Source organism: Coregonus lavaretus, assembly GCF_964263955.1.
Source record: "Coregonus lavaretus genome assembly, contig: HAP1_SCAFFOLD_8189, whole genome shotgun sequence".
Classification (NCBI taxonomy): Eukaryota; Metazoa; Chordata; class Actinopteri; order Salmoniformes; family Salmonidae; genus Coregonus; species Coregonus lavaretus.
Genome location: NW_028161060.1, coordinates 8,398 through 20,000, shown reverse-complemented (window position 1 = coordinate 20,000; position 11,603 = coordinate 8,398). Strand labels below are relative to the sequence as shown.

The following is an 11,603-nucleotide window of genomic DNA, read 5'->3' as shown; positions in this document are numbered from 1 at the left end:
GAGAGAGAGAGAGAGAGAGAGAGAGAGAGAGAGAGAGAGAGAGAGAGAGAGAGAGAGAGAGAGAGAGGAGAGAGAGAGAGAGAGAGAGAGAGAGAGAGAGAGAGAGAGAGAGAGAGATTATCCTATTAGATGGTGGATGTGTCTCATTTCCTTCCCCTGTCATGAGAGTGGATATAATTTGAAGTGATGAACTCACACACAGGAGGAAGAGAGAGGGAAAGAGAGATGGAAAGATGGAGAGAGAGAGAGGAAAGGGGAGGAGGAGAGAGGCAGAGAGAGAGAGAAGAGAGAGAGAGAGAGAGAGAGAGAGAGAGAGAGAAGAGAGAGAGAGAGAGAGAGAGAGAGAGAGAGAGAGAGAGAGAGAGAGAGAGAGAAGCGGGAGAGAGAGAGAGAAACGGGAGAGAGAGAGAGAGAGAGAGAAGAGAGAGAGAGAGAGAGAGAGAGAGAGAGAGAGAGAGAAAGCGGGAGAGGAGGAGAGAGAGAAAGAGAGAGAGAGAGAGAGAGAGAGAGAGAGAGAGAGAGAGAGAGAGATAGACGGTGGGTGAGAGTCTTTAACGTTGCTCTTTTATGGAGCTGGAATGGATTCCCCTGGCTCCACTTACCTTGGCAATGAGGATATAACCACTTTCCATGAATGCCATTTAAAATGCCATGGAGATTAAGCATCCATCACACAAACACACACACACACTGCTACCCCCAGCGCTGCTCGGTCATAATGTGTGTTTAGAAAACAGCTTTTAGATTCATGAGCCAAGCCCTGGGTGCCAGGGTTGGTATATAAACTGTGTGTGTGTGTGTCAGCTATGGTTTTGCCAGCTCAGAGTGAGCTTTAAACACCGTAATTAAATCATTAGGGTCTTCTCAGTGCTTCACAGCACAGGGCTGAGAGGAGAGGACAGGAAAGGAGAAGGGAGGAGGAGAGGAGAGGAGAAGAGAGAAAAGAGAGATGTAGAAAGAGGGAGGGGAGAGGGGAGGGCATAGGAGAGGAGAGAGGGGAGGGGAGAGAGAGAGAGGAGAGCTAGCCAGCCCACCATACCCAGCCATCCTCATCAGCTAGTCCAGCGTGAAATGATGAATCTGTGTTTAAGAGGATCACTAATTACTAAGCTAACTCTGATAGAGTCCACCTCCAGAGGGCAGAGGAGAGGGGGTATGGGGGTATGGGGGTGTTAAACCTCATTAGCAGTGTCTCTCTGTGTTTATACAGGTTTTAGAGTGCATATCGCTTTTAGAATAAAGGGATCAGGATTATTTGAGTGTAATCGCAGCCGTGTTGCACTGTAAAAATAAAGATATGAAATTAAAGAAAAATATTGGAAAGATTTCATTCCATACCCACTCGGTACAGACCTCAGTTCAATGTCTAGTTTACATTTGGTTGAGTTGTCAACTAACGTGAATTCAATGTGAAATCAACAAAACATTTCGCCATGTCTTTGGATTTAAGTTAGTACAAAAAAATAAAAAGCCCTTATGTTAATTACTTTTTCCAAACCCAATCAGTTTTCCACTTTGATTCAACGTCATCACATAGATGTTTTGGGTTGAAATTACGTGGAAACAACTTGATTCAACCATTTATTTGCACAAGGCATGTATTCTTGTATAATTTCATAATCTTGACACTGTCAATTAAGTGATTTAAAACGCCTTATGGATTACTGTAGTTCCACTGGCAATTGCACTCAAATCTCAAAACATTTAATTAATAAATAAAACAAATTTCACATAAGTCTAAAACATGAAATATTTGGCTAAATATTAGCTTACACTGTAAGGAAAGTTGCGGTAGAAATAGACTAATCTTTGAAAACGTGTTGATATACAGTACCACAAACTCATATGTTGTTATATAGCTACATTCTGCTTATAAATAGATAGATATATTTTCCTAGCTTTACTACAAACTCTCACAACATCTGTCATTCCTTCCTGCACAGACCTCGTGACACGTATCTACACAATCTCTTCCCTCCATCTCTTCTCCTTCTTTCTCGCCCCTTTATCTTTATCTTAAATCTGAAAATATGCTTTAGTGACTTCCGTCGATATCCCCCGACATTCCGCGGTATCTGTGGCCGGCGAGTCAACGCTTCCCTTGGCCATCTGGTGTCCATGCTGTGGACGTACTCCTCTTGAGCGGTTCTACAGTGTCCAGTCTCACAGGACCACTTATATATTTAGGCTTAATTATAATGTAGCAAGAAAGTATAATGCACCATAAGAGCAGTTAGGCATAGTTTGAAATAGATTTAGAAATGGGCTAGCTCAAATGAAGCAAAAATGCCTTTGTTATCGGCCTACATTATTTATTTATCTTATTTATTAGGCTATATAATACAAACTATTATATAGATGCATTATTATTGTTTTTATGCCCCTTTATATTATCAGACCTTTATTTAGTATTAATATTAGTGGTTCTATTGTTGTTATCATTCTTGCTGTTTGCTGTTGTTTCTTTTCATTGTTTATTTGAGCACCCATTCAAAAACGACAGAAAGGTGATTATGAGAAAATAGATATCTCTCCATCTCTTAGACACACACACGCACGCACACACACACACGCACACACACACACACACACACACCACACACACACACACACACACACCACCACACACACACACACACACACACACACACACACACACACACACGACCCAGCGAACGAACCAATGCACTAATCTCTTGCCCGGGCATAGGAGGGGCTTGGTTTTTAAGTAGCCTGCCAATCATCCCGTCAGCTCCACTAGAGAGAGTCCTGCGGGGAGAGAGAAAGGCTTGACTGTGCGCTCAAGTTCCAAACTCATCACTACCACTGGAGCTTGCTGCGCTGTCGGGGAGTGGGACTGTCTGACTGACTGACTGACTGGCTGACTAGTGACTAACCGTGATTTGTGATTTAGACATCCTTATCTTTCTGGGAAACTGGGAATTCCTCCTATTTTCCTTTCCTCCCCTTTGACACAGAAGAGAGACAGAGAGATTTACTGAGCCTTTCTCTCCGGACATGTCTTTCTCGCAGCTGGGGTACCCCCAGTTCCTAAGTGACTCCCAGGAGGTTTACGGGGTCGAACGGGCCGGCTCAGGCCGGGATGGAGGCGCCGATGGCGGCGTGAATCAGGCAGCTACTGCCGCTGCTGTTAGCTCGATGCTGGGGATGTATGGTAACCCGTGGGCGGCTCAGAACTACAGCGCGTTTCTCCCCTACAGCGGTGCAGACCTCGCCCTCATATCGCAAATGGTAGGAGAAAACGTTTTCTTGGAATGTAGATTTGAAACTTTGTTCGAAAGTGATTGTTTCTCATGTGTCTATGGAATGTGCACGCCGGTTAAATGCATGCAAGTGAATTTGATTTATTGGATTGGAAAATGTAATATTATGGGATTGTAATAGGATCATTATTTTATATTTGGACCTTTATTCAATTTGAAGTTCTGTCAACTATCATGTTTTTCGAAACTGAAACGCCTGGTCTTGAAATTATTACAAAAATAGTTCATGGAATTGTGTGGTTTATTATTCATGGTCCAATACCAAACGTCTAAATTTAGGCTAAGGCTAGTTGATAAAACATCGTTTGCATATTTTCACTGGGTAGTCGAGCCTATTTTTATAAGATACAAGAGTTACACGAGGCTTATGGTTGAACTTTTCTAGTTATTTTGCAATTTAATGTTGCTTCAGAAATAGTACAATTAGGATAAACAAACAATTAGACATGAGAGACATTATGTAGGCTAATTATACATTATTTAGCATATAATCAACCCTCATAATCAATTTTCAATTTGATATAATTTAAAGTTTGATTTATATATTCATACTGTCAATGTTGTTGAATTATTTAGGCAATTTTTTTCAAGTTTGGGTAAACGATGAAAATAGGACCAATACGCTATACGAAATTTGTGATATCGTGCTTGTTTGAAATAGTCCGAAACAAACTCTCCATAACCTACACTATTTAAAAATAATAATAATAGCTTACCGTAATGTTGTTGTTAATTATTTTAGGAGATATCCTACACATTCTGAAAGTGTGAAAACATTTTTTGTCAGGACTTGTTAGATTCAGTCATAATACACAGCATACTGTAAACTTATTTTGAATTGGAAAGCCAATAGCTTATTCAAGTATTTTTTTAAAAAACGAATAGGCCTGGAACTATTACATTCCCCTCTCTATCCCCCAGAACCCTCAGTACGATCTGAAGGACAGCCCAGGAGCTCACCCGGGAGGTCTGGCTGTCCACGCCAGCGCAGGGTTCTACCCGTACGGCCAGTATGGCTACGGCGACCCGAACCGAGCCAAGGCCGCTACGAGGGAGACCACCAGCACTCTGAAGGCCTGGCTGCAGGAGCACCAGAAGAACCCGTACCCCACCAAGGGAGAGAAGATCATGCTGGCCATCATCACCAAGATGACACTCACACAGGTATACAGACATAAAGGTTTACTGCTATGGGGAATAAAAAGGTTTAGGCCAGGAGTATTTCCCGGCTACTAGGCCTACATGATTTGACCGGGAAAACAGCCTACTTTGAATGTGTTCTGTCTGTCAGTGTGTTGTGTCTGTGCTTTTGTTATCTCTGCCAGTTTAAGATAAACTCATTTGACGATTTGATTAACCTAATTATCAATATTTGTAATAAAGGATCCATAAAGTATATTAATTAATTCCTTCATCTGTTCAGGTGTCCACGTGGTTCGCCAACGCGCGCCGGCGTCTGAAGAAGGAGAACAAGGTGACGTGGGGCCGCAGCGCGGAGGACCGGGACGGACGGATCTTCAGCAGCGACAATGAGGACGAGCCTGAAAAACACGGGAGCGAGGATGAAGAAGAGGAGGAGATCGATTTAGAAAGTATCGACATAGATAAAGTCGAGGAGAACCCCGGCGATCAGAGGGAAGTGGAGGGAGAGGGGAAGCTGGCCGCCAGGGACGCATCGGATTCGGGTATCTTGGAGAGCCAGAGGACGATGTCTGTCAGGGCCCTCAGAAGTATGGAGGGGCCTATTTCTCTCATTAAGGCGCCTGTTGGTGCTTGTAAAAACGCAGTGGATCTTTCCCCCAATGCACCGCTGTGCCAGAGGCCCCCACAGAACAAACCCAAAATCTGGTCTCTGGCGGAGACGGCCACAAGCCCTGACAGTTCCATCAAACCTTCCCCGGCTGTCTCAGGTCCTCACCAGGCCACGATCCCCTCCCACCACCCGGCCCTACTCCCGGGTCATGGAATATACACTTGCCAGATCGGGAAGCAGCTCCACAACTGGGCCAATGCGGCGTTCCTCAGTGCCAACTCTCTGCTGGGCGTCAGGTCGCTTCTCGGCGCGGTAAACCCAGCCGGACACCACATGCCTCTCCATGGCGCGCTGAAGCATCAGGATGCGCGGTTGACGCAGGCATCAGGGGCATCGTGCACAGAGGAGGAGAGTGGAGATGAGTCGTCGGAGAGCTTCAGTCCAAAGCGAGATGGTATGTACTGTAGCCTAGGCTTAGGCTTACATCTGTTTATGATTGTGATTATAGGCTAGTTTTCATCTGCTTGGAAATGAATAACAGTCTCATGAATTCGGCCCAGTGTTATCCTTCAGTTTTTCAAATAACCTTTCCAAATATGGTACACCATTTTGATCTAACACTCGTTTCAATTCATGTTGTGTATTTATTATGATATTTCTGAAAACTGAAATGTTATCAATCAGCTATAACCTAATATAGCCTATCGCCTAATAAACAACAATCAAATTGTATTGGTCAAATTGTATTGGTCACATACATATATTTCGAACCAGTTACAGTTACATCACTCAAATAATATTGCATTAAAAACAGGTATGGCCTAATTCAAAATAGGCCTACTAAGGATAGCCTATTGATTATTTTACTGATTTGTCTGATTGTTTATTTGTCTGATTGTTTATTTGTTTACAGATGACGTGAATATTCGCAGGTCTGGCTCGCCGAAGTCTCCCTTCCAGCTGATTACCGACAGGTAGGATATTTCAAACCTCACGGTGACATTATGTCATGTGCCATCTATTTTAATCACCCGGTAAATGAACCTTTTAACCCGCCAGTAAAGGCGGTTTCACCTGACCGACTGGCCTGTCACAGCTCGAGCTCATAAATCATCTGAAGAGATCTAATCGGTCTACTTTAACGGCTTTCAACGGCTCACTAGACACCGTTTAATATGGCCATCAGGGTTGGAACCGGCGCCATTGACTTATCATCGTTCACGCAATTTAAATATACCCTCAATTTATTCACGCGTTGCCCGTGAATACACATATGTTGAGGGAGGATATGAAATAGGCCTGATAGCAATATAATTATAGGAAATGAATTATTCAATGTCACACTCATTTACATTTTCTGACGTTTGTATTTTCTTTTCTTTTCTCTTCATCAAAAGATCTCACCACGGAACGGCGCAGCGGGCCCTCTCGACCATTTCCACAATATGAACAGTGAAGAGTTATCATCGGAGAATAATCTGGAATAATTATTTAACGAAGAGCAATTTATCGAATAGTCTACTATTTTTGTGAGTGAAACGTAAGATTTCAACTCGTCAGATTTTGAAACAATAGGCCTATATGATGCGAGACAACATTCATAGCCTATAGGCCTGTGTTTTTGATCACACACATTTTCCGTATTGCCATTTATACTCGCAATGTTTGTCTTTGCTGTGTATGTTTGTTTTCTGTTTTATTTTCTATGAAAAAGTTATCGACATGTAAATAATTTGTTTAAAGGATATATTTTCGAGAAATAAACTCAATCGTGGTCATAGACTTTGATTTATTTTTATTATCTTTATTCAGTAGCCTAGGTCTGTCAACAGTCATCAAATATAATCAAATATATAGTTTTCCGTGTTGCATGATTTACAACAATTATGATATTCCATAGACCATAGCCAATGTGCAGCACTGAACCCAATGTAACCCAAACTCTCCAATTCAATTGGCTTTGCTTGTCATGCAGGTAGGTAACCGGTAAGTGATTATGTGCAAAAACGAGACAACTAAGAAAACTGAATTTCACATGTAATCACATGGTGTTCCAAAAACACATGTTTTCATGTGATCACATGTGATCTTATGTGAAGTTAATGTGATAATGTGATAACTTGAAACCAGACATGTAAAAACATGTGATCACATGTGAAGTGTTCCAATAACTAATTTTCACATGATCATGTGATTTTCCACATGATAAATCATGTGATTTTTCTGTAAGGGTCCGCAATGACATTATTTGTACAATGCCACTGCCTTGGTACTTTTAAATGGTAAATGTGGAACCCAGTTTGCTTAACTGTAAAGGCCTATTTCCTTGGCTGTGCTCTCCACTCTCCCTCCCTGCGTTTCATCCCTGCTTAGCCCCTTAGAGCCCCACTGATGCAGCCTCTGAAATATGGATCAGAGAAGAGGAAAGGCCATCAGCCAGTATGGGGGCTGTGTGTGTGTCTGTGTCTGTGTCTGTGTGTGATATGGGGGTCACTTGATGAAGCCATCGTGACCTCCACAAGCCCGGCGGGGTCTCAACAGCTTAGAGAGTAGCGATAGATAGATATATAGCTAGATAGCTAGATAGATAGATAGATAGATAGATAGATAGATAGATAGATAGATAGATAGATAGATAGATAGATAGATAGATAGATAGATAGATAGATAGATATATATATAGATAGATAGATAGATAGATAGATAGATAGATAGATAGATAGATAGATAGATAGATAGATAGATAGATAGATAGATAGAGCGAGAGAGAGAGAGAGAGAGAGAGAGAGAGAGAGAATGGAGGCTGGAGGGAGCGAGAAGGATGGATGGACATCGGGGGAGGGGGAGAGATGAAGATATCGAGAAAATAATGGAGGTAGAGAAAGAGAGACAATTGCTCAGTCTGTGAAGTTCACCATAGCTGGGCATTGAGAGAGGAGAGATGGCCAGCATAAGAGTATCCTCTAAATGTGGCGGTGGTGGTGAAGAGAGTAACATCTTCTCCTTAAAGGTCCAATGCAGTCGTTTTTATCTCAATATCAAATCATTTCTGGGTAACGATTAAGTACCTTACTGTGATTGTTTTAAATTAAAATGATCAAAAAGAAACAAAAATAGCTTCTTTTCTCAAGCAAGAATTTTGCTAGGCCTGTCTGGGAGTGGTCTGAGTTGGGAGGGGAAAACTGAAAAAACTAGCTGTTATTGGCAGAGAGGTTTGGAACTCTCTTATTGGTCTATTAACTAATTTACTGCCTGGTGAAACTCCATCCCACCAAAACAGGCTGAAATTTCAGGCAGTATTTTAAAACAGCTCTTACACTAAAACGGTATTATCATACTTTTCACAATTTCACACTATTATTCCAACCTCATAGCGTGGAAATATATATAAAACACAGGAAAATCACGTTTTTGATAGCACTAGGCCTTTAAAGGGGAGGCTAGGAAAACACAGATGCCTACACAGCACATATTTGGGACGTGACAAAGTCATGGTTGATTTATGCCATGTCACTGGTGTGTCACCGATGATATAGGGGACATACTGAACACATTTAGAGAGACAGAGTAGCAGCAGATCTCCATGTGTTATGCACCGGACTAAATGCCACCGCATTCTTACTGTATTCATGATATACATATCTGATTTAGCCTGACACACATTTCATGATCTTGAATTTTACTTTTTGAATTTCATATATTGCACTGATTATCGCTCTGGAGCCTTTTCTAATTAATTGCGAGTCGGGCCGAACAACGCTTGAATATGTTGTGAATAAAGGCTTTATATTGGGACAATATTGGAATAATCAATTTATTAAAAAGGGTCTAATATGTATCTAGAACTACATGTACTGCATCTACAGCTACAGTTGAAGTCGGAAGTTTACATACACCTTAGCCAAATACATTTAAACTCAGTTTTTCACAATTCCTGACATTTAATCCCTGTCTTAGGTCAGTTAGGATCACCACTTTATTTTAAGAATGTGAAATGTCAGAATAATAGTAGAGAGAATTATTTATTTCAGCTTTTATTTATTTCATCACATTCCCAGTGGGTCAGAAGTTTACATACACTCAATTAGTATTTGGTAGCATTGCCTTTCAATTGTTTAACTTGGGTCAAACGTTTCGGGTAGCCTTCCACAAGCTTCCCACAATAAGTTGGGTGAATTTTGGCCCATTCCTCCTGACAGAGCTGGTGTAACTGAGTCAGGTTTGTAGGCCTCCTTGCTCGCACACGCTTTTTCAGTTCTGCCCACACATTTTCTATAGGATTGAGGTCAGGGCTTTGTGATGGCCACTCCAATACCTTGATTTTGTTGTCCTTAAGTCATTTTGCCACAACTTTGGAAGTATGCTTGGGGTCATTGTCCATTTGGAAGACCCATTTGCGACCAAGCTTTAACTTCCTGACTGATGTCTTGAGATGTTGCTTCAATATACCCACATACTTTTCCTTCCTCATGATGCCATCTATTTTGTGAAGTGCACCAGTCCCTCCTGCAGCAAAGCACCCCCACAGCATGATGCTGCCACCCCTGTACTTCACGGTTGGGATGGTGTTCTTCGCCTTGCAAGCAACCCCCTTTTTCCTCCAAACATACCAATGGTCATTATGGCCAAACAGTTCTATTTTTGTTTCATCAGACCAGAGTACATTTCTCCAAAAAGTACGATCTTTGTCCCCATGTGCAGTTGCAAACCGTAGTCTGGCTTTTTTATGGCGGTTTTGGAGCAGTGGCTTCTTCCTTGCTGAGCGGCCTTTCATGTTATGTTGATATAGAACTCGTTTTACTGTGGATATAGATACTTTTGTACTTGTTTCCTCCAGCATCTTCACAAGTTCCTTTGCTGTTGTTCTGGGATTCATTTGCACTTTTCGCACCAAAGTACGTTCATCTCTAGGAGACAGAACGCGTCTCCTTCCTGAGCGGTATGACGGCTGCGTGGTCCCATTGTGTTTATACTTGCGTACTATTGTTTGTACAGATGAACGTGGAACCTTCAGGCATTTGGACATTTCTCCCAAGGATGAACCAGACTTGTGGAGGTCTACAATCTATTTTCGGAGGTCTTGGATGATTTCCTTTGATTTTCCCATGATGTCAAGCAAAGAGGCACTGAGTTTGAAGGTAGGCCTTGAAATACATTCACAGGTACACCTCCAATTGACTCAAATTATGTCAATTAGCCTATCAGAAGCTTCTAAAGCCATGACATCATTTTCTGGAATTTTCCAAGCTGTTTAAAGGCACAGTCAGCTTAGTGTAAGTAAACTTCTGACCCACTGGAATTGTGATACAGTGAATTATAAGTGAAATAATCTGTCTGTAAACAATTGTTGGAAGAATTACTTGTTTCATGCACAAAGTAGATGTCCTAACCGACTTTCCAAAACTATAGTTTTTTAACAAGAAATTTGTTGAGTGGTTGAAAAACGAGTTTTAATGACTCCAACCTAAGTGTATGTAAACTTCCGACTTCAACAGTAAATGTACTATAGTATCTACAACTACATGTACTATAGTATCTACTACTACATCTACTATAGTATCTACAACTACATCTACTATTGTATCTACTACTACATCTACTATAGTATCTACAACTACATCTACTATAGTATCTACAACTACATCTACTATAGTATCTACTACTACATCTACTATAGTATCTACAACTACATCTACTATAGTATCTACTACTACATCTACTATAGTATCTACAACTACATCTACTATTGTATCTACAACTACATCTATTATAGTATCTACAACTATCATATGCCATTTAACAGACGCTTTTATCCAAAGCGACTACAGTCATGCGTGCATAATTTTTTTTTGTGTATGGGTGGTCCCGGGGATCGAACCCACTACCCTGGCGTTACAAGCGCCGTGCTCTACCAGCTGAGCTACAGAGGACCACCTACTATAGTATCTACAACTACATCTACTATTGTATCTACATCTACTATAGTATCTACAACTACAGCTACTATAGCATCTACAACTACATATACTATAGTATCTACAACTACATCTACTATAGTATATACAACTACATGTACTATAGTATCTACAACTAATATTATAGTATCTACAACTACATCTACTATAGTATATACAACTACATCTACTATAGTATCTACAACTACATCTACTATAGTATCTACAACTACATCTACTACAGTATCTACAACTACATGTACTATAGTATCTACAACTAATACTATAGTATTTACAATTACATCTACTATAGTATCTACAACTACATCTACTACAGTATCTACAACTACATGTACTATAGTATCTACAACTGCATCTACTTTAGTATCTGCAACTACATCTACTATAGTATCTACAACTACATCTACTATAGTATCAACAACTACATCTACTTTAGTATCTACAACTACATGTACTATAGCAGTATGCATGTCTCTTGTTCTCACAACCATAATGTATGAGCAATATTCTATTCTATTCCAATCTATTCTATTCCAATCTGTTCTATTCCATTATTTTCTATTCCACTCTATTCTATTCCAATCTATTCTA

General features: G+C 40.8%; 1 protein-coding gene across 1 annotated transcript; it reads left to right on the top strand.

Moving 5' to 3' along the window:
• Window positions 1-3,018: 3,018 nt before the first annotated feature.
• On the top strand, window positions 3,019-6,486 carry LOC311121134 (iroquois-class homeodomain protein irx-1-A-like; the record flags this gene model as incomplete). Its single annotated transcript, XM_084195659.1, has 5 exons — window positions 3,019-3,252; window positions 4,206-4,448; window positions 4,708-5,491; window positions 5,951-6,011; window positions 6,435-6,486. The coding sequence occupies 5 exons, from the start codon at window positions 3,019-3,021 to the stop codon at window positions 6,484-6,486; spliced, it is 1,374 nt and encodes a 457-aa protein (XP_084051785.1).
• Between the last annotated feature and the right edge of the window lie 5,117 nt (window positions 6,487-11,603).